Raw genomic sequence first — 19,957 nt, 5'->3', positions numbered from 1 at the left:
TGGAGGCTGACAGGAGGATGGTCGAGGACCTGGCTGATCAATTTACAGTCTTGTAAACTAGTTAGACAGTTTAAGGCATATATATCAATAATAGGTTTAACAGCGACTTTACAAATGAGTTTAATCATGATGATTTGTGTGACTCAGGTCGGCGACACTATCATAGGAAACCGACCGGAGAAAACTTTAACTGTTTGACATGGTATATCAACAGGGACATAAAAACTGATTATGTAGCTTATTTTCAGCATATTGCGTATCCAAAATGATTACAAAATACAAAAATATTAAATAGCCTAATTTTGTAATTAATTGAAATAAGTTTATTGAGGTAAAATACACACAAAGGGATGAAGTAGCTCAAGCTATTCTCACCCCGTTCAGTACATCGTGTTAATACATACATATAAACACATCACAAACAATAAACATATTACCAAACATTCTGAGAGATATAAACATTAATGTTTTTCCTGCCCGAAACGCTTTGCGTAATAGTAACTTTACGCATTGTATGAACTAGCTCTATCTGTAAATCGATCAATTTTTTGTAAAAATCTCTTGTATATATGTATCTTACCTGAATACACTATTTATTTATTTATTTATTTATTTATTTATTTATTTATTTATTTATTTATTATTTATTTATCTACACTATTGGTGGAGAGTGTGGGAGGTGCTGAAGTTCTTTAGTAAACAAGAGGGTGATGGCCGCCGCTGCTGTGGACAAGTGTAGGGGCGGGTTTGGTCGCTATAAGACCTGGGTGACCACCAACCCTATGGCAGCCTCGGAAATGGAAGCCGTGGTCAAGTGGGGATCATATATTTTAGCAGGTGTGTGTCGTACAGCACTGAGTGGTGTCCTCGGCAGCTGATGCGCTTACAGCTCCTGTATTTGGTTTCTGTTCATTTTTCCCCTGAAGGACAAGTTTATTGGGCAGTGTCACTCCTCCTGACAGTGAAAATAATACAATAGCAACATTGTACAACACCTGTGAGTAGTAAGAACACCTGCTACTGTAGTTTGTTGCTGTTGTATGCGGGAATAAAAGATAACAGCATATCAGTGACGTCGCACGTCAAATTACAGTATAATTACGTATATATATATAAAATACAGGTTATTCAACAATTTTCATGTGTGGTTGAAAGAATACTAATGCTGTAACACAACTACTCTTGGAATAATATTTTTTTTCCCTCTTAATCAGGTGTTGATGCTTTAATCAGGGGGATTTTTACTAGTAGTAATGTGTCAAATCTTTTATCATATAGGCATTTTAAATTAATATAAATATCTGCATGAGTAGTAAAGTTCCTTGTCATGGAAATTTGACATTTTAAATCGACTCATTTGGTTTGATATCTATAAAAATGCACAGCGAACTTGGTTAAGTTTTATATGATCAAGTAGGTTTGTATTCTTTAACTTTTATTACTGTATTGTAATGCATCAGTAAAATTTGACAGTTCAGTCTGAAATTATTTTTAAGTACCAGAAATGTTTGGTTTTACAGTAACCCATAAAGTGAGGTTATTGTCGTACATTGATCCCCAGGGTAATGTTGATACAGTATATCGATTTTAGTTATCACCTGGTTTTTCTACAAGTGTAGTTATATATACAATATTGGGAACCACCGGTCTAGTGGCTTTAAGGTATTGTATGTACTAGCTCTATCTATAAATCTATAATATCTATATCTATCTATGTGTATATCTATATCTATCTATCTATAAATCCAACATTATGTTTGTAACTAATCTTCTATGTATGTACTTTTACTTGAATAAACATTTGATTTGATTTTATGTTAACTCCATTACATCCATATAGATGTGCAGTATTATAGCCTTGTTTACAGCATTTGTATAAAACCCAGGCAATAACTAAAATCAATATGTAATAACTGCATTACCCTTTTGGATCATTGTATGACAATAACCTCATTTTAAGTGCTAAAATAACTATTGTCCACAGACAATAGTTATTTTAGACTAACAACAACAGACATTACAACAGATGTTACGTACTCTAATTACTCATATTATGCCTGTACTATACACTTAAGTTTACACTCCTCCCTAGTATTCTTACCTTGACTCCTCTTATTACCCCATGCATATATACTGTATATTGAACAACCAATTTGACATCACACAGTCTTGGTGAACACGTACATTGCATTATTACCAAACCGGTCACTCATTACAGCAGTTAACGGAACTAAGCATATACTTCATCAACACAGAACAAATAAGCTAATTACCAGTGACTATGGGAAATTATATAGAACTAATATTGGGAAAGAACGGTACGCTATACAAAAATGGATTTTTGCAATGTCTGTTCCTATTTTTTCAGGTCGTTTAAAGCATTCTACTCTCCTCTGTGAAATTGTGTATGCTGGATCAAGACTTTTTGAAATGTTTAATGATTTCTTAATAAAAGAAACACTGCCACAACTCAACACAAAGCAAGGTGACAGGTTAAAGGTAGGGAATTATGTGTTGAGGTTCTGTTATTTCTTGTAAAGGGTACAGTCTGGTTTGTTCTCGATTCGGTCGAAAATTCCGGGTAGGACAACTGGTTGGGCACATTTGCTATCACCTAATGCCACTGCTCACCAAGCAATGAATAGGTACCCAGGAGTTAGTCAGATTGTGGGGGTGCATCCTGGGAGTAGTCAGTAATTTGAATTAATTAACTTATTAAAGTACTCCTGTATGTTACATTTATCTATTGATTTAGTTCGATTTTTGTAGTCCAATTTTCCCACGACTATAATTACTTCCGAGATCAAAATATTCAGGTGCTGCTAACTGTGATGGAGTGTGTGGAGGTGCTGGTTGAGGTGGCTGCTGTTCAACTCTGGGGAGAAATGGGCCGTTGGGCAGTAGTTACCATTATTCAGCTGGCCAAGTAAGTATATTATGCAATTTTTCTTTAATTACACACAAATTAAGCCTTCTCTGGTCAAATACTAAAATTTGTATCATGGTAAGGATATTTACTGGGCATTATCTCAAAATATACTATCTCCTTCACTATTATGTCTAATGTCATATATCTGCACCATATTCTCATGTACTCATTATATTAGCCTGCATGCATTGCATTCTCTGGAAACCAATTGTACCTCATTTACTCATTATACCACCCTGTAATCATTGTACAAATGTACTCCCTTCATCACCCTGTTTGTATCCTCGGGTATATCTGACCAGGGATGTCTTTCCCGGTTCCAAAAATGTGATTGAGCAATATCTATTTAGAATTGTTTCCTTTCAGGTGTATTGGACGTTTTTTGTTATTGTTGAGATACAAGACATCCATAGTTCCATCTCCTCCCATTAAACCATTGGATAGGAGAGGTGTCATTAACACCAAACAAGCGAGCTTCATGAATCAGACACATGGGTCAGCAAGTCCAGGTAAGATTCTGGACTGCCATAGTTGCTATAAAATACAGTATTATACCAGTACAGTAGATGAACAGTGTTCTTTTTCAGTGTAAAAAAGTGTTACTTTTTCCGGGAAGAGCCCAGACAGGCTCAGAAACACTTCAAGATGTTACACAACCAAAGACCACATTCACTCCAAACTGATTTGGTCCGATTGTATTGAAAATCCACTATATTGAAGTCCAGATTACTGGGTTGATACTGTATATTTATTTCTCTCTTTCAGAAGTAATTCGGTTGCCATGCTCTGGCCGAGTCATGAGAACACTGGCTGCAGCCCCTCCTATCCATTTGCGGACATTTACTCTTCCTCAGCCTCCCAACAATAATAAAAATGAACCGGTTCTTCCCAAAGTGTTCTCAGTAAAGCATATGACAGCAGAGGTTAGTTGTTACTCGTGGAATCTTATGGGGGAAGAGGGGATTTGTATTTTTAAGAATATTTCATATTTTTTTTATTGCAGGATATATTCAGCATAGAAGACGAGATATTTGCTTTGTGATCAAAATATAGATTTTATTGAATATATATGTAATTATATCAGCTGTTATGCTATACTGTAATGATATTTTTATCTAAACATGTTATAGATATAAAGTTTTATTGTTAATTCCTTTGTTGCAGGCTATGCATATACTGCGTCCAATTTGCCATTTAAGTGGCATGTATCTCTTTGGACAACAGTCTTGGGCCCCTTGGATATTGTCATTGGGAATGGACTTAACAAGGTTAGTTACATTAAATTATAAAGATGGTGATAGTGATGTGATATTTCCATGGTGGAGTACTAATATTAACTGTGGTGCTCGAGCTAGTGAAGGAGATAATGTGATGATAATGATGGCTTGGTGGTAGTAATGATGGTAAGTGGTGTGTGGTGGGGAGAGATTGTGGAGTACTGGTAGTGAAGGGTGTAGGAGTGATCATGTCAGAACATTATATACAGTGGGACCCTGGTTTTCTAGATCTTCATTATACAAATTCTCAGGTTAACATGAATGGTAAAAGTATGGTTCATAACTTATATTTACCGGCTCCTGTCCATTAAAGTGATGTCTTCCCTAATTAACTTAGAAGTACAGTATTGCTATGACTTGATGATAGTACTGTACTGGATATTAATGTAAAATCAAATAGCACAAAAATTTAGTTCTTAACTTTGTGTTTATACGATTGCATTCCTATTAGGACATCATTACAGGTATTTTAAACACTGCTTAAATTACGTATCAAAATGAGTGCTGTACTATTTATAATTAAAAAATAAAATATCAATTAAAAAAATTCCCTCAAGATGTAAATCACACAATGTTTTAATTTGTTTTGTTGGGGACAGGAAGCCTGTAATTTACCTAAGTGTAGTTACAGGATGAGAGCTTCACTTGAGGTCTCTCATCTTCCCAGCACACTTGTCATATACATAACACTTTGAAACTACTTACTGTTGATTTTGGCCTCCTCCACCTTCTCACTTAACTTACTCCAACCATCTACCACTCTGCAAAATTCAATTTTTGTCCAGATATGGTGAAGTTTGGCAGAAAGTTAAATGAACTTGATTTAAACCCTCATATCAGTCTGAACTATATGGCCAAATCTCTGGTTATCCAAATTTCTATCCGGATTTGGCGAAGTTTTGCCAGAAAAATATCCAACCGGGATTTCCACTGGATAACCCAAATGTTCGGATCAGCAGGCTTCGGATAAACGAGCTCGTGTAGTATTTAGGACATTTTGATTGTCCCTTGACACGGAAGTTGCTAAGTAGTTTTCCTAGCTTGGTGCATTCTTTGGATAATTACTGTAAATTTTACAAAATTTACATTTTATGAAGTTCATTTTCAAATTTTGAAATTTCTTTATAAAGCTATAGCAATAATGTTCTCTTATTTACTAATAATTATTATTGTTCATCCTCAGCTTGAAGCTCTACAACGAGACTCTGCTTTCGGCATCTGAAAAGGCTGAACTTGCTCACCGGAGAATCAACCTCTTGTATTATCTTATGAGATCCCCTGCATTTTATGCAGTCACTCATAGACGAATACGATATTTCTTGACCACTGTTGGAAACAGAGTGCCATTAGCACGAACCATATGTCAACCATTGCTTGATTATATCCCAGAGTGGCAAAAAATATATGCCTATACATGGAGTTAAGAAAATTTTAATTGTGCTGTAAATTAGCTTGCTTTAATGTTTGATGGGCATGAATCAATAAGTTATGCTATATATATTAACTTCCTTAAATACTTGATGGAAGTTTTCTTAAGTGGGTGTTCTGTACTGGGATGTTAGGAGTTTGTCTAGGATTCTTTGTATATGAGTTAAGTAGTGCAACAGTTGCATTCTGGCAAAACCTTGTGCTACACAGACTTGTGCTGCATAAACATTCAGTCAAGTTGTTAAGGAAAATATTGGTGCATTCCAGAGACCTTTCAGTCACACGTTCACTTGTACAGTACCTCAATAAAACACTTACTAGTACCTGAATATTATTATAAGTACTCTCATTGCTTCCTAGTCTGACATATTCTGTACTGTATAAAGATGATTTGTAAGCTCATCAATGATGCAAGACGGTAAACATTGTCTTTTGTTTTGTGAGATACATCAGGAGTTGCAGAATGTCTTGTAAGGGGCTATGAAGCAAGAATATAATATAAAAATTATTTAGATAATGTATATGAAAACATCATTTGGGAAATGCCATGATAAATATGCAATAATCCATATATAATTCAATACAGTACAATAATGCACAACTAAAAAACATTTTGTGAGGTGCCACAATGTATGATTATAATACAAAAAGTGTTTAAAATGTAAACACTTGCACCGCATGAGTCACAATTTGCCAATGTGTTTTTCTTGGTTTATTAAAGGATGTGTTTATGACAGACAATATTCTCAGTGACTTGCTATATAGTGGTTGACAGTTCAGCTTTGTAACCTTGTTCAAATTTGTTTCTAAAATATAAAATTTTATCTCTTGATTTTTATAACACTAACAAATGTTGGACTATATATGTATAGGGTATTAATGCACACATTAACAGTAAACAGTATATAGTAATTCATGAGATAGTGTCAGGATAGTTCTGACTGCACATCAGTGGTGTTGTCATGAAACTATACATGGCAGTGAGTGAGGAGCAGCAAGATGGTTGTTGATTGTGAGGCAAGGCTGTTTTTTCTAGTAGAGTTTAGACTGTCTGTTCAGTTGGACATCGTCTAGCAGTGTTCCCAGTATGTATGTATGTTCAGTTGATCGTCTTCCACCTTTCACAGGCACCTGAATAAGATCAGTGAGGAACAATGATTCCTGATTGGCCTCTGAGCAATGAAGGTTCCCTTTGCTCTTTCAGGTAGAGTGGATATCATTTGAGGGTATGCTACACATTCCATTGTATGGTTATGTGGATGAAAATTGGTCATGTAAGTGTCCCTAACTTACAACAGGGGGATGAGTTTCTATGTTTCCATTACAATTTAATTGGTCTGCACTTGGAACAAAATTTCCCATATATGCAATGTTATGAATTATATATAGAAGTCATAAATAGTTATATGAATTCATTGGTGTTGAACTATTCACAGGATTTAAAATTATAGCCTTGTCTTCAATACTTTTGGTGATTACATGTTTACTGAGTAAACCACTGCAATCTGTGTTAATATTTCTTTTTTTCTATAAGTGTATTAAAATATTATGTACAATTTTATTTAGTGTTATGACTACTTTTCCTTAGCCCTAAAGTATCGCTACCAAAACTTTCCCCTCTTATCGACCATAATAAAAGGACATTTTATTTACAAACTTTTTATAATTAATCCTAGATTCCACACCACACTTAAGTTGGAGCACAAAACAATCCATAATTCCAAAACAATCAGAATCCATCATTCACTGAAAGTTGCACAATTGGGTGTGGCAGTAAAAAAAGGTAATCAAACCCTAGGAATAATTAAGTGTACCTTTAAGGTAAAGAAGGTAGTCATTCAATTGTATAAATCTCTGGTGTGCCCCCATTTGGATTAGTGTATCCAAGCATGGAGACCTCATCTTCAGAAGGATGCAGCTGCTCTGGAGAAATTGCAACACTGGGAAACAAAAACCATTCTAGAGCAAAGTCATTTCTCATAGTACCAGAACCTGTCGAGGGTCACAGGGTTAACAGGAACAACGGTTTCAAACTCAACAAGACACAGTGTAGGACTGAGAACAGGAGATGCTGTTTCACCCATAGGGTGAAAAAGCATCTCCTTATGGAACCGCCTACCCGCCGAAGCCATAAATACCAAAAAACTGTTGGGTTTTAAAATACAACTGGAATAGATCATCAGGGCAAATGAGGAGGGGGAGGGGGGGACATTTGACTAGCCGCTGGCTTTCTGTCCTCGTCGAAGCCACTAGTATTAGTGGCCATCGGTTGAATTCAGGTAAATTCAAATGTAAATAGAACCCATTAGGCTCAGAAATCTGTACACCAGTTGGTTGGCAGTCGAGAGTTGGGACCAAAGAGCCGAAGCTCAACCCTCCCAGTACAAGAAATCACAATGCATAACACAATTGTGATTTCTGTGGGTATATGGTAAATTCCTTGGCGTTCTCATTGATAATAAGCTGAGTTTCCAGGACCACATACAAAATATGGCTAAAAAAAAGTTTCTAAAACAGTTGAGAACTAAAACTAATTGAGAATTTTACTTGAGAACTTAAAACTAAAAAAGTAAGAACTTTAGCCATAGCTCTATCTAGCAATCCATCATTCTGTTTGTAACTGATTTTGCATGTATGTACTTTTACCTGAATAAACATTATTATTATTATTATTAACTATTAACAAATAATTAACAAAATTATTGAAACGCTATGCGTGTTAGTGGCTTTACAAGAATGTTACACTCAAACCCCAATATATATATATACTTTCTCAAGCCAATGTACGGTCTTGTATATAAATAAATAATAAATAAATAAATTGCTAGGGTTTCTGGGCTGTGGTTAGTAAATTCGAGCATGGGGGGGAGGTGGTGGCTAGATATAAGCTTAACATTTATATATACACTGGCTGCTTGTCCCGTGACGCAATGAATTATTATATGATGTTCATAAGCTCGAGAACAGAATTAGGCTAACACAAAGCTAATACAGTTGAGAGGCGGGACCAAAGAGCTAGAACTCAACTAGGTGAGTACGAAAGGGTTCCTAATTACGAAACGTACTGTGAACGAAATTGTTATTTGTATACAGAGGCTACTGTGTACGAAACGTCTGAGAGCAATGTAACCCCTCTTCTGCACTCACTTAATTGTGCTTGCGGGGGTTGAGCTCTGGCTCTTTGGTCCCGCCTCTCAACCGTCAATCAACAGGTGTACAGGTTCCTGAGCCTATTGGACTCTATCATAGCTACACTTTTATTAGGTAATTACCAAACCTTGTGTTGAACACTGATAATAATTGTAATAAGCACCGTTAAATAATTTATTTCCTCTCTAATATGAGGACCGTGAGAGAGAGAGAGAGAGGCAAAAGAGAGAGAGGGGCGGTGCTGGTCACGTGAGAGAGGTAAGAGCTCAGGGAGGGAGAGTAAACACACTCTCACTACAGTTTCCTTAACAAACTTGTGTTGAACACGTGTAAGTATGGTTAAACTATAATAAGCTGTGTGTGTACACTCGAGGCTAACTGTCACGCTGCCTATATGACGATGCCAGACTCTCTCACCTAGTTATAGTCGGTGGTAATATATCTACGGGGAAAATGTTATCTAAAGGCATCGATATGTCATGTTAGTTTAATGTAGGAGTTGTAGTGATTGTGTTCCCAGCAACACCTACAGTAAATTGTATTCAGGTATTGTACCACTCAAGTGTAAGGTATGCATAGTATTCATGTATAATATAGCATAGTATATAAGTGAGCAGTGTAGACCAGCGCATTAGGCTGGTCAGGTGTGGGTGGGTAGGTGTGGCTAGTCAGGTGTGGCTGGTCAGGTGTGGGTGGGTAGGTATGGCTGGTCAGGTGTGGCTGGTCAGGTATGGCTGGTTAGGTGTGGCTGGTCAGGTATGGCTGGTCAGGTGTGGCTGGTCAGGTATGGCTGGTTAGGTGTGGCTGGTCAGGTATAGCTGGTCAGGTGTGGCTGGTCAGGTATGGCTGGTTAGGTGTGGCTGGTCAGGTGTGGGGGTGGCACCGCCACTTCTTAATACCTGAAAATACCTCAATCTCAGGTAAATTCAGGTATTTGAAAGGTTTTGATTAGAGCTATCCTGTCATGCCTTGTTTGCAGTGTTAGCTCTGTGGTCCTCAACCAGATTTGACTCGGTTCTGGAATTATTTTTGATACAATACTACAATGTATCAACAATTGTTACATTGATGGGGGAGTTCGTTTGGTGATTTCGAGGCTGCAGTCTCGTTTCTAACCATGCAATACTGTGTTGTTTCGCAGACTTTCTGGGTGCTTTCCCACGGTGGTGGTAGACATGAATAACTTTACACAAAAGGTTTTCACAGTGCCACTGCGCCCTGCACCTCTCTTGAGGGGGCCAGGTTCTGGCTCATGGTCTCCAGTAGGCCAAAAAAAAAAGTCTTAAAAACGATCAGTATACTCTCTAAAATCAGATATTATATTCCCCCCCCCCCACTCTGCTCTCCTCTCATTATACTACTCGCTAATCTATCCTTAACTGGTGTATGGTATCTGTGTATGAGGTTCAACCATTGCAAATTACCTCAAACCCATCATCACCCAACAAAAATCTTATTACTGTATCAACTTATGTCTCTTCTGCTGGCTCTTCTGCCTCTACCCATAATTTTTGCTGTTGGGTAGGACGTTACCTTGTATTTGTTTTGTTTCCATCCAATATATCTTGAAGGTTGGACACATCTTGAAATTTTGTACTGAAAAGTAAAAGGGGGTACTTGCCACTGAACCTCATAAAGGCTTACATTTCATCATTATCCACTGAAGGTTTTACTAATGGGCCATGTTATAAAATAACTTTCATTAATCAGATCTGTAGGCATTGTATCACTTAAAGGGGTAGTCATTCGTGAGATGCGGCCAAATTCAACTTTAACATAGTTTTCGTACTACAAAACATTTATAAAGCTTAAGCTTTTTTCTGGAATGAAAAGGTATTTATAAACCATTTTCTTCAGGTTTTTATGTGCTAGTTCATCAGGATGGTCTTCCACGAACATGAGATCCCTCTAGTACCTGCAGACCAAAGCAGAGTATTAACAGTAAACAATTGCGTGGACGTTCTCTTGCACTTAGAAAAGGTGGTTGATGATGTCTTCAATTCCATCACTTCTCGTTTAGAAGGCAAGTACTGTATTGAAATAAACAAGTTCAGGTAGACCTATTTAATTCACGAACAATTATTATTGCTCTATTTTTGGTTTTACACGACAATAAATGAGAGTACTGTACAGTACTGCATGTGTAGATCCTGAAGTAACAAAAAATAGTAGACCAAATTTTTGGTACAAGTAGTATTAAACAAATCATAGTGATATTGTATATAATTTTCAACACTTAATTGCGTCTCACAATTAGTTTGAATTTATAAATACTAGTAATGTATACAAATTTATTATTTTATTATTTGATGGATATATAGATTGGACTGGATAATATGCTTTAACTTTGAGCTCCTTTGAGGCCCTCTAATTACTGTAGTTTCAGTTACTTTGCAACCTCAGTATGGCAAGCTATATGAGATCAGGTCCTATTTGTTGCAGCCAGAGTTTCATTGCAACTGGAAAGGCCTTAAGGATGCATTTGTGTGATGTATAATCCTGTTCCGAGAGCCAAAAAAAAATCTCAAATACTAGATGTACATCACATTATACATTTTTGGTTAGAGATTTTGTCTGGTAATGCACATTGAAATCACAAAAAATGTAATTTATCTAAGAAAATATGGCAATGGGTGGGATTGAAGTTGGATCTCTGGTCTCCACAGGATAATAATATGCGATAATAATGCTTACTTAAGACCATTTTATTAGTTTTAAACTTTTGATGTAATACATCAGTGAACTCTACTTCTGCTTCCTAAATAAATCTGCACATTGCCAACTTGACCGAACAAGCTTGCAATTAAGTAGGTGAGTACCCAATAAATCTGATCTGCAAAGCTTGTGTTGCAACCCAAGAGGTGACAGAGGTTGCACTGTATTTGGTCATTGATACTGATCCCTTAAAAATGTACTTAGTGTATCTTAACTATATTCATCAAATTCTACCTATCACAATACTCTACATATTCATAATACATTACATATCTGATGAAACTGCCATATAGTTTTAATTTTGTATTACTTTTTTCTCTCAAAAATTGTAGGTGTCCTTGTGTGATATTTGTTCAGTACTTATGTAAGGTGGTGCAAATGAGGTTGCTATGTTCAATCTCTGAACATCAGCATCAAGTAGAATTCTGTATTTGCAAATCAGTTGAAAATGCCGCCAAAGCATGCCAAACACACCATCCTCCCTAACATATTGATACCAGATCTAAACAGTCACTGTTTCCAAAGAAGTCTCCGAACACTAGTCTAATTTATAAGCTCTAGATGCATTTGAAGTAAAACATTCACTAAATATAAAGAATGCTGGCTCTGCTAAAATTTCTAGTAATGTCACATCTTAATGGCCAGTAGTTCCCAATAAATTAGCCACCGAACATTGGGATATTGTAGATGTCAATGGCAATTGCTTGACATCCTTTAAAAAAATCCCCTCTCAATAATCCCCTACTCCCAGTACAGTCCGGCAGATCAAAGTTATCTACCTCAATAAAAACCATTGCACTAGCATGCTTTGTGATACCAAAATACAGTACTCCGATTTTGAACATATTAAGGAACAAAAGGGAATACACTGTATTTATCTTAGTATTGAGATAGTGAAGTTGAATATAATGTAGAAAATTAGTAAATAAGTGAGGTATAGGGATTGTTTTTGTGTGAGTGGTGATAGGCACGCCTTCCATTTCAATCCTCACACCACAGCCAGATCTCGGTAAGGGGAAGACTCCAGCTTATTTGTATGCACTTTCCAACTTTAACTGTGGTATAAGGGTAACAATGTTAGGGTTTTAAAATTAAAATATGGGTATTTGTTACTCAAAACTATTTTCATCAGAAACATCATGCCGTCTGCAAAATTTGAAGCAGAGGGCGGCCACTGCTCAGGCCAAAGTTGATAAACTGACAGGAGCTTCTAAAGCCACACAGGTAAGCTCAGTTTTATTTTGTTGTAGTCTTTTATTTTCTTTCTTTTTAGAGTGAATCAGGCTGGCCCAACATAAAATATAATCTTTTATAACTGACCTTAGAATTTTTCTCTGTCAAGCCTTGTATAATATATACAGTGGTCTTTAATTAAACCATGAAATTCATGTTATTTGATGATTTTCAGATTTTGTTGGTTAGTTGTCTTTTATTTGTGTATGTTGTCTAGTTTTCTCTTATCCAATTTTGTTGTCTGAGCTTATATGTACACTATATGTGTATATATACATACATATATACATATGTATGTATGTATGTATATATGTAATGTAATGTATGTATGTAACGTTGGTTAAGGCAGTGGGTGGGGAAAACTAGAGATTTCACTATCTGGTGCTCTTTGGTGAAGTCTAGATTTGAGCATAGGCAAGGAATCAAAGTCATTGCTCTGTATATTTAGGGCGGGTCATTTTTCTTTAATGGGTATAGCTTTCAGGATTTGCAGTCTTCTCCAGTCAGTGGTGGATGCCAGGATTGTTGTATAGTATTTTCTACTAGCATGTTCCTAGTGAGTGCTGTGTTACGTACACTTTGCATATGGTTTCTAAGGGCACCAGCTTGTAGATGGCAGGTCAGTCTTCTCAAAAGTTTTGTGGTGGCCATACCAAATTAAGTAGATCGAAAATGATAGCTTTCATTGGGGCATGTAAATTGACATACGGTACTACGTTTGCTTTTCGGAGAGGGTTGTATTGTTTATTGGGGCAGTTCTTAAGTATTAAAGCAGCAGTCTTTTTTGTTTTGTATTAAATAATGAATTCCAATATGAACTCGATAGGCAAAACAGAACGCCTTACTGAGCTATAAGCAGCCAGCCATGAGGCAGTCACTCAAGTGTGTGCGCATGTCCACAAGTCAGTGTATCTTACCCATCACACCTTATGGGTTAATTTGAGAACATTTTCTTATGGTTTACTTCACCAAAACAATTGAATTGTCCAACATTATTAAATGAGAAACCACTGATCTTACACATGACCTAAGGTTCATAGTTAACATTTCCTGTAACACATTTTTAATTGCTACCAAATATAATACTGCATGTTCATTCTTATTTAATTTATTGCATCAACTATAAAATTATTTATTAGGTTTACAATTAAATATTTCTTACACTCTCATAATGCCATTAATACTCTTGTTTTTTTTTTTAGAAAGTTTTATCATTAAAATGTGCACTGTTATTTTTAGGTATTTTCCAGTGCACAGTACCCTGGTGGAGACCAATATGAACCATATCATCCAGTTCATAGAGGAGAATGTCCAATAACATTTATCTCAACACCAGTAAAGCTAAAGGAAGATCTTTTGTTTAATCCAGCTAACCTTCAAGTAAGATTTCTTGTACCTCATCTTGCCAGTTTTTTTCTTTTTTGTTCTATATCCAGTTTGTTGATCCAATGTTAAAGAGAGGAATGATTCATTTTGATCTCATAGTTTTGCTCAGTGCATAGAATATAATCTTAATTTGAAAATGTATTGTAAATTTTCCATGCACCTCTATGAGGGGCCAAGTTCTGGCTCTGGTCCCTACAAGGCCAAATAATTTCTGCAGTTGATGTGACTTTTAGTATGGAGCCATCTCAGCAAGGTAGCTCCTGGGAGCCATCGGGCCTCCACCAAAAATAAACATTTCGTTGCATTCAATGCTATTTCATTTTTATTTTTTATTTTTTAGGAAAAGCTTCAGTTTTACCATGTACGTGAGAGACGTGGAACCTCGCTCACAGTACGGGGACTAGAGGATACAAATCAAGAAGATGGATTGGGTAGATTACCACCCCATCTTTCCTCTGTTTCATCACTACTGCTATTCAATACAACACACAATCCGTAAGTCAGTTCTGATATAGCAGTTAGGAAAACTGTGAACATGACTGGCTTTACTAGTGTGAGAACTGTGAACATGGCTGGCTTTACTAGTGTGAGAACTGTGAACATGGCTAGCTTTACTGGTGTGAGAACTGTGAACATGGCTGGCTTTACTTTCATTTATCCGTGAAGGGATAAATGTTAAATATGAGGACTAAAGTTATTGTTTTTATTTTAGGTATAAAAAGTATATGGTTTTGGATCCCTTGGGTGTTGTGTCGGGCACACGTGGTGAAGGTTCCAGAAGTAGATCTGATACTTCCAACTCGGGGCCGACTTTACAAGATGCACCAACAACTCTTCAGGTGAGAGTTTACAAAGAGCATTGAGAGCTTGTCATATTTTATAGCTGCGCATTACAGTGGTTAAAGTGATACTATTCTCAAGATATTAAGTACTGTGGTTTTATTTAATACTGTACATTTATTTCAAAAGTTACTTTCCATATTCAGGAAGGGGATCAAATGGGGCTGATAACAAAAGATGAATACCAGTACCTGCCAGACCTATCGGACCTCCCTGACTTGGACCTTCCAATGGAGTTACCATCATTACCTGGTGAGTTTTCAGTTTATTAAAAAAGAACTGTTTTGGTTTGTCATAGTTCAGTAGTAAATTTTCTGTTTTCCATGGATGTGATAAATGCACCTGCATAAAAAGTAATGCCTGTAGAAAATAGGTTTAGTGTATTATCCCATTTTCTGTGTTTTAATAAATGTAATGTAAGCACTTTGGTTGTTTCTCGAGTCCCGGCAATTAAAAAAATATGGTACCGGCCCCACGTGGTTACTGTGTTTGTTTATAAATGCATATTGGTTCTACATCCCTGTTTTAAAGGAAATATCTATACTATAAGTAAGGAAGTAAAGGACTGGTTTTGTGAGTTCGTATTCTTAGAATGCGGGTTTCAAGTTCGTGCCCTTATATGGCAGTTTGGGGATCCCGTAAACTTTAGTTCCCGGTAAACCCTTGCAAGCCTTACCCGCTCATGCCATTAGCTACCATTATTTCCCTTTATTCTTGTAATTTACTAGCCACTGTATGTAGAAATCATTTTGAAGTAATTATAAGAACCAGACTGGTGATATTTCCTTGTTCACTTTGCAGTATTTTATTAATGGAATGTGGTGGATGTGTAGCAACTTAATTTTCATGAGGCATAAATTTGGGAGTGTTAATTCTGGTGCAATTATTTTTGTTTTGGGGATGTTGACGAGTCATAGTGCATTACAGTATTATGATTTATTTACACATGTGAAGGGGTCGTGTACTGCGGGATAATGCGCTCACTTGCAGAATGACGAAGTTCTATGTCTCAAAATGGCGGACATGTAGGCCTACTCGTTCATCTTGGCAGGAGTAGTGATTTACCACAATATCTGTGTGATGTGGCAATAGTAAAAGAAATACAAACTAGTTTTCTGTATAATTTCATAAATTATTTATTTATTTCCAGGGATTGCCAATGACCTTCTTTATGATGCTGATGTAGGGCCAGCTATAGCACCATCCTTTGGAATGCCAGATTTACCAACCTTCAGCCTGGATAACACAGACGTATCTTCTGTGGCCTTATCTCGTGAGCCTCCACCAGCAAGTACAAGTGCCCCTCTTCCTCCATCTTCCGCTCCCTCTGGTATTAGTTCAAATATACCACCACAACCACCATCATTGAACGGTAGTACTCTGGCTCAAGTACAAACCCCTCCACCACCACCACCACCACCACCAGCAGGACCTCCGCCACCGCCACCACCACCACCACAACTGCCTCCACAACCACCACCACCACCTCCTCCTCCTCCTCCTCCTCCCCCTCCTGTATCAGGAGTATCTGGGAACCAGACAGCACCAGAGGTACATATAATTTGTAATATAAACAAATAGATGTGAACTTACCTAAGCAAGTCCGCAGGTCAAACTTCTCATTGACCATGCCTTTTCAGTTGTCCAGTAACCTGATCCTTATGCATTTTTATTTGTCTTTACGTGTCACTCCACGTAAGGTTTGATAACCTTTAAGGATTAGGGGGCATTTAGTGTGTTCTGCCTGAATTCAAACTTTCACATGGTACTTAGTTATTATATATCAATATTTGTGAATATCATAATCTCTACACACGTAACTTATTATTTATCTTCATAATCAGTTGTCGTATACCTTTCTCAGACGTGTAACCTACATTATGGTAGACAGTATGTTCATAGAAATGCCCTTGTTCTACCAGTTGCACCAGTAAACCATACTGAACATGTTTTAGGGTGTACCTGTTGCTGTGGTATCGGATGCTCGCAGTGACCTGATGAAGGCCATACAGGCAGCAGGCGGTGCTGGAAAAGCCAAACTAAGGAACAGCAAGGATCATAAAAGAGAAACCAAGAAAAAAGAGGTTTGTCAAAATATTATATTTAGATTTCAGCTCGTGCTGAACGTGCCCTTTAATAAATAACTACCATAGTTAAGTTTGAGCTGTAAATAAGGCATACTTACAGGTGGCAGGTGACTGCAGGTTTTATTTTTATAATTTTTACAGGCTGCAGCAGCTCCGGCAGGTGACCTCATGAGTGACTTGTTTAATAGACTCTCACAGCGACGAAAAGTAAGTTATACGCTATATACTTATGCTTTATTAACAACTATGTTATGGTATACAATATTGGTATTAAGTCAATATTTGTATTGCATTACCATAATTCAAAAAATTATGTAGGAATATTGCTTGTTGGTAATCAACCAACAGCTCTGATTAAATATAACAGATATTTTGCTGTATTGTAAATTAATTTATTAATCTGATATTCAATACTGATATTGTATTCTGTTTAGAGAGAATGTAGAGCAAACAAATTTTTTGGAGTAAAGATTTATTATACTGTATGTTTGTGAATACTATATATTCACCGCATTCCTATACGGTGGATATATATCCACCATATATATATCTAGGGCTAGGTAGACTTTGGGAATCTAACAGGGTTGTGGCAGATTGGTATTGGGTCAATATTCTTTGTCCCAGTCAGGCTTGTGTAGCTGCTGCCTCTCCTCCTCCCTAGTAAGTCCCATGGGACTTACATTAATTAGCTTCAGGGAGTTACTGAATGTAATGAAACCCCACTTTTTGGTTGAATTCTGGTGGCTCCCAGACTATCTTTCCCCCACTACCATGTACTGTACTTCAATTTATGGTCCATTAGGAATTTTTAGTTGTAATATTATAATTGGTTAATTGTTTAAATTTATAATGTTGTATACTTTTTCTACAGGGCATATCTGGTATTGTTCAGAAAGACACAAACATTGCTGTTGATTCCAAAGCTCCAGAAAGCAGTGGACGTATGACAACCATGGAGAAGATGGCCGCTATGATACCACCTCCACCTTTAGCATCAGCCAAAGAAGTGGATGGTAGTGATGGTGATTGGGATTAATGGTTATTCAGTAGTTCATTATTGACAAGAGGTTGCCAGCAAATGGTTTCCAATTTAATTTTTTTAAATTTTATAATAGAATTTAATTGAGAATGAGCTCATAAATTATGTTGATTGTACAGAGTAATTGTGTGTGTGTAGAAATACTGTATGTATATTTTCCATATTGAGTTGCAGATATTAAAACTTAATTCTTATCCAGGAATACTTTTTACATTAACGAAGAATGTAAAATGTGGCACTGTATAATATAAACTCGCACACACAACACATACACACACAAACCCAACATACCCCCATACATGCACATACTCCACACACACCCACATACAAACACCACACAAAGTAAGAACAGATGACATTTGGACAGGTAGATTTGTAAGCCTCGTCCTGGAGACATTCACATACAGGATCGTCACCTCGAGACTGAAAGAAGGGGATGTTCCATCAATGCTGGATTTAATATTCACCAGGAAAGAAGAGGATATGTTTGACATTCAGTACCTTCCTCCCTAGGAAAAGAGTGATCATGTCCTGTTGGAAATTCAGTATGCTTTGTGATATAATCTAGAAGAGAATGGGGACATTGTTAGCCTAATAGACATTATGTCCATAATTCACTCACTTAAAACCAATGCTATATCTTGAGGTTATCTTGAGATGATTTTGGGGCTTTTTTTTTTTTAGTGTCCCCGCGGCCCGGTCCTCGACCAGGCCTCCACCCCCAGGAAGCAGCCTGTGACAGCTGGCTAACACCCAGGTACCTATTTTACTGCTAGGTAACAAGGGCATAGGGTGAAAGAAGCTCTGCCCATTGTTTCTCGCTGGCGCCCGGGATCGAACCCGGGACCACAGGATCACAAGTCCAGTGTGCTGCTGGGAACATTAGTGAGATACCAACTATGGTATGGTATATAAAAGTATTGCTCATGCCCTTGCACCACCCATAGCTGTGCTGTTCAACAAATCTCTAGTGTTATACTTTTCCTGATATTTTTAAAAAAATCAATACAGTAGTAATGGCAGTTTATAAAGGAGGTGATGCAGCTGACATAAACAATTACAGGCCAATATCAATTCTACCGATACTATAAACAAATATTTGAAAAAATGATTTACAAACACCTATACTCGTCCCATGTTAAGTCCCTGCCTGTCCCTGGCTTCCATTCCCAAAAAGAGTACCAATGTTGCCAACCTATGCTTTATTTAAAAGTAAAACTAAAAGATACATAATTACATCCTCATAATTACATCCTCATAGTTTCCTCTCTTTATGCACCAAACTCGCACTGTATCTTGTGCTACCCACTTGCCCAATTTTTGTAATTAAGAATTGCAACTTCACCAGTATAATCAATGCTACTAATTTATTTTGTAGCTATTATGTTGAACTCAAATTTTGCTACAATGAATTGATTAATACTTTAGCAATTGCTACAATGCTTTTATTCGTTAGATTTAGGACCTACCTGAAATACTATGCGTGTTTGTAACTGCAAGAATGTAATACTCAAACACCAATGATTCTCACCGATGATTCAGAAACTCTCACAACCCAATGTATCTTCTTGTATATAAATAAATCAATAAATTGAATAAATAAATTATTGAAGTTGTTCTTTGATCCTAATATTTGGAAAATAGTAGTCCATGTTTACTTCATGTTTCCCTTTATTTCATTAAATTAATTTTCATAGTAGTTTTTGGCACTCCTAATAATCATAGATAGCAATGGTGAGCACCTCCTAGATACTTCTTTGGAAATGACCCCTGACCTATACTTCTCATTATCATGCTTTTTGTTGATAGATTTTAGTAGTAGTAGTAGGCATCCTGCAGTCTCGGGAGATCATGGAGTTGCACTCTAGTTGTT

General features: G+C 36.8%; 2 protein-coding genes across 6 annotated transcripts; both read left to right on the top strand.

The window, feature by feature from the left end:
- The first annotated feature begins 678 nt into the window (after nt 1–678).
- Nucleotides 679–7,290, top strand: Pex16 (peroxin 16). 2 transcript variants are annotated; one of them, XM_045744559.2, is made up of 7 exons: nt 679–837; nt 2,369–2,499; nt 2,817–2,926; nt 3,296–3,438; nt 3,695–3,852; nt 4,094–4,197; nt 5,390–7,290. In XM_045744559.2, the coding sequence occupies exons 1-7, from the start codon at nt 711–713 to the stop codon at nt 5,628–5,630; spliced, it is 1,014 nt and encodes a 337-aa protein (XP_045600515.1). In that variant the 5' UTR covers nt 679–710; the 3' UTR covers nt 5,631–7,290. The 2 variants fall into 2 exon arrangements, with proteins under 2 accessions (XP_045600515.1, XP_045600516.1); XM_045744560.2 differs by having other exon boundaries at nt 695–997.
- A 1,456-nt stretch (nt 7,291–8,746) lies between these two features.
- Nucleotides 8,747–19,688, top strand: LOC123759464 (WASH complex subunit 1). Of its 4 annotated transcripts, none has more exons than XM_045744563.2 (11): nt 8,747–8,898; nt 10,642–10,807; nt 12,632–12,723; nt 13,972–14,112; nt 14,459–14,613; nt 14,831–14,957; nt 15,105–15,210; nt 16,109–16,509; nt 16,914–17,042; nt 17,187–17,252; nt 17,917–19,688. In XM_045744563.2, exons 2-11 carry the CDS (start codon nt 10,666–10,668, stop codon nt 18,079–18,081), a joined length of 1,524 nt encoding a protein of 507 aa, XP_045600519.2. In that variant the 5' UTR covers nt 8,747–8,898; nt 10,642–10,665; the 3' UTR covers nt 18,082–19,688. The 4 variants fall into 4 exon arrangements, with proteins under 4 accessions (XP_045600519.2, XP_045600521.2, XP_045600518.2 ...); XM_045744565.2 differs by lacking the exon at nt 8,747–8,898 and adding an exon at nt 8,990–9,042; XM_045744562.2 differs by lacking the exon at nt 8,747–8,898 and adding an exon at nt 9,032–9,113.
- The last annotated feature ends 269 nt before the right edge of the window (nt 19,689–19,957 follow it).

Source organism: Procambarus clarkii, chromosome 32 (genome assembly GCF_040958095.1).
Source record: "Procambarus clarkii isolate CNS0578487 chromosome 32, FALCON_Pclarkii_2.0, whole genome shotgun sequence".
In the NCBI taxonomy this organism is placed as follows: domain Eukaryota; kingdom Metazoa; phylum Arthropoda; class Malacostraca; order Decapoda; family Cambaridae; genus Procambarus; species Procambarus clarkii.
Note: the sequence above shows the minus strand (reverse complement) of the source record. Positions and strands in the feature narration are given on the sequence as shown.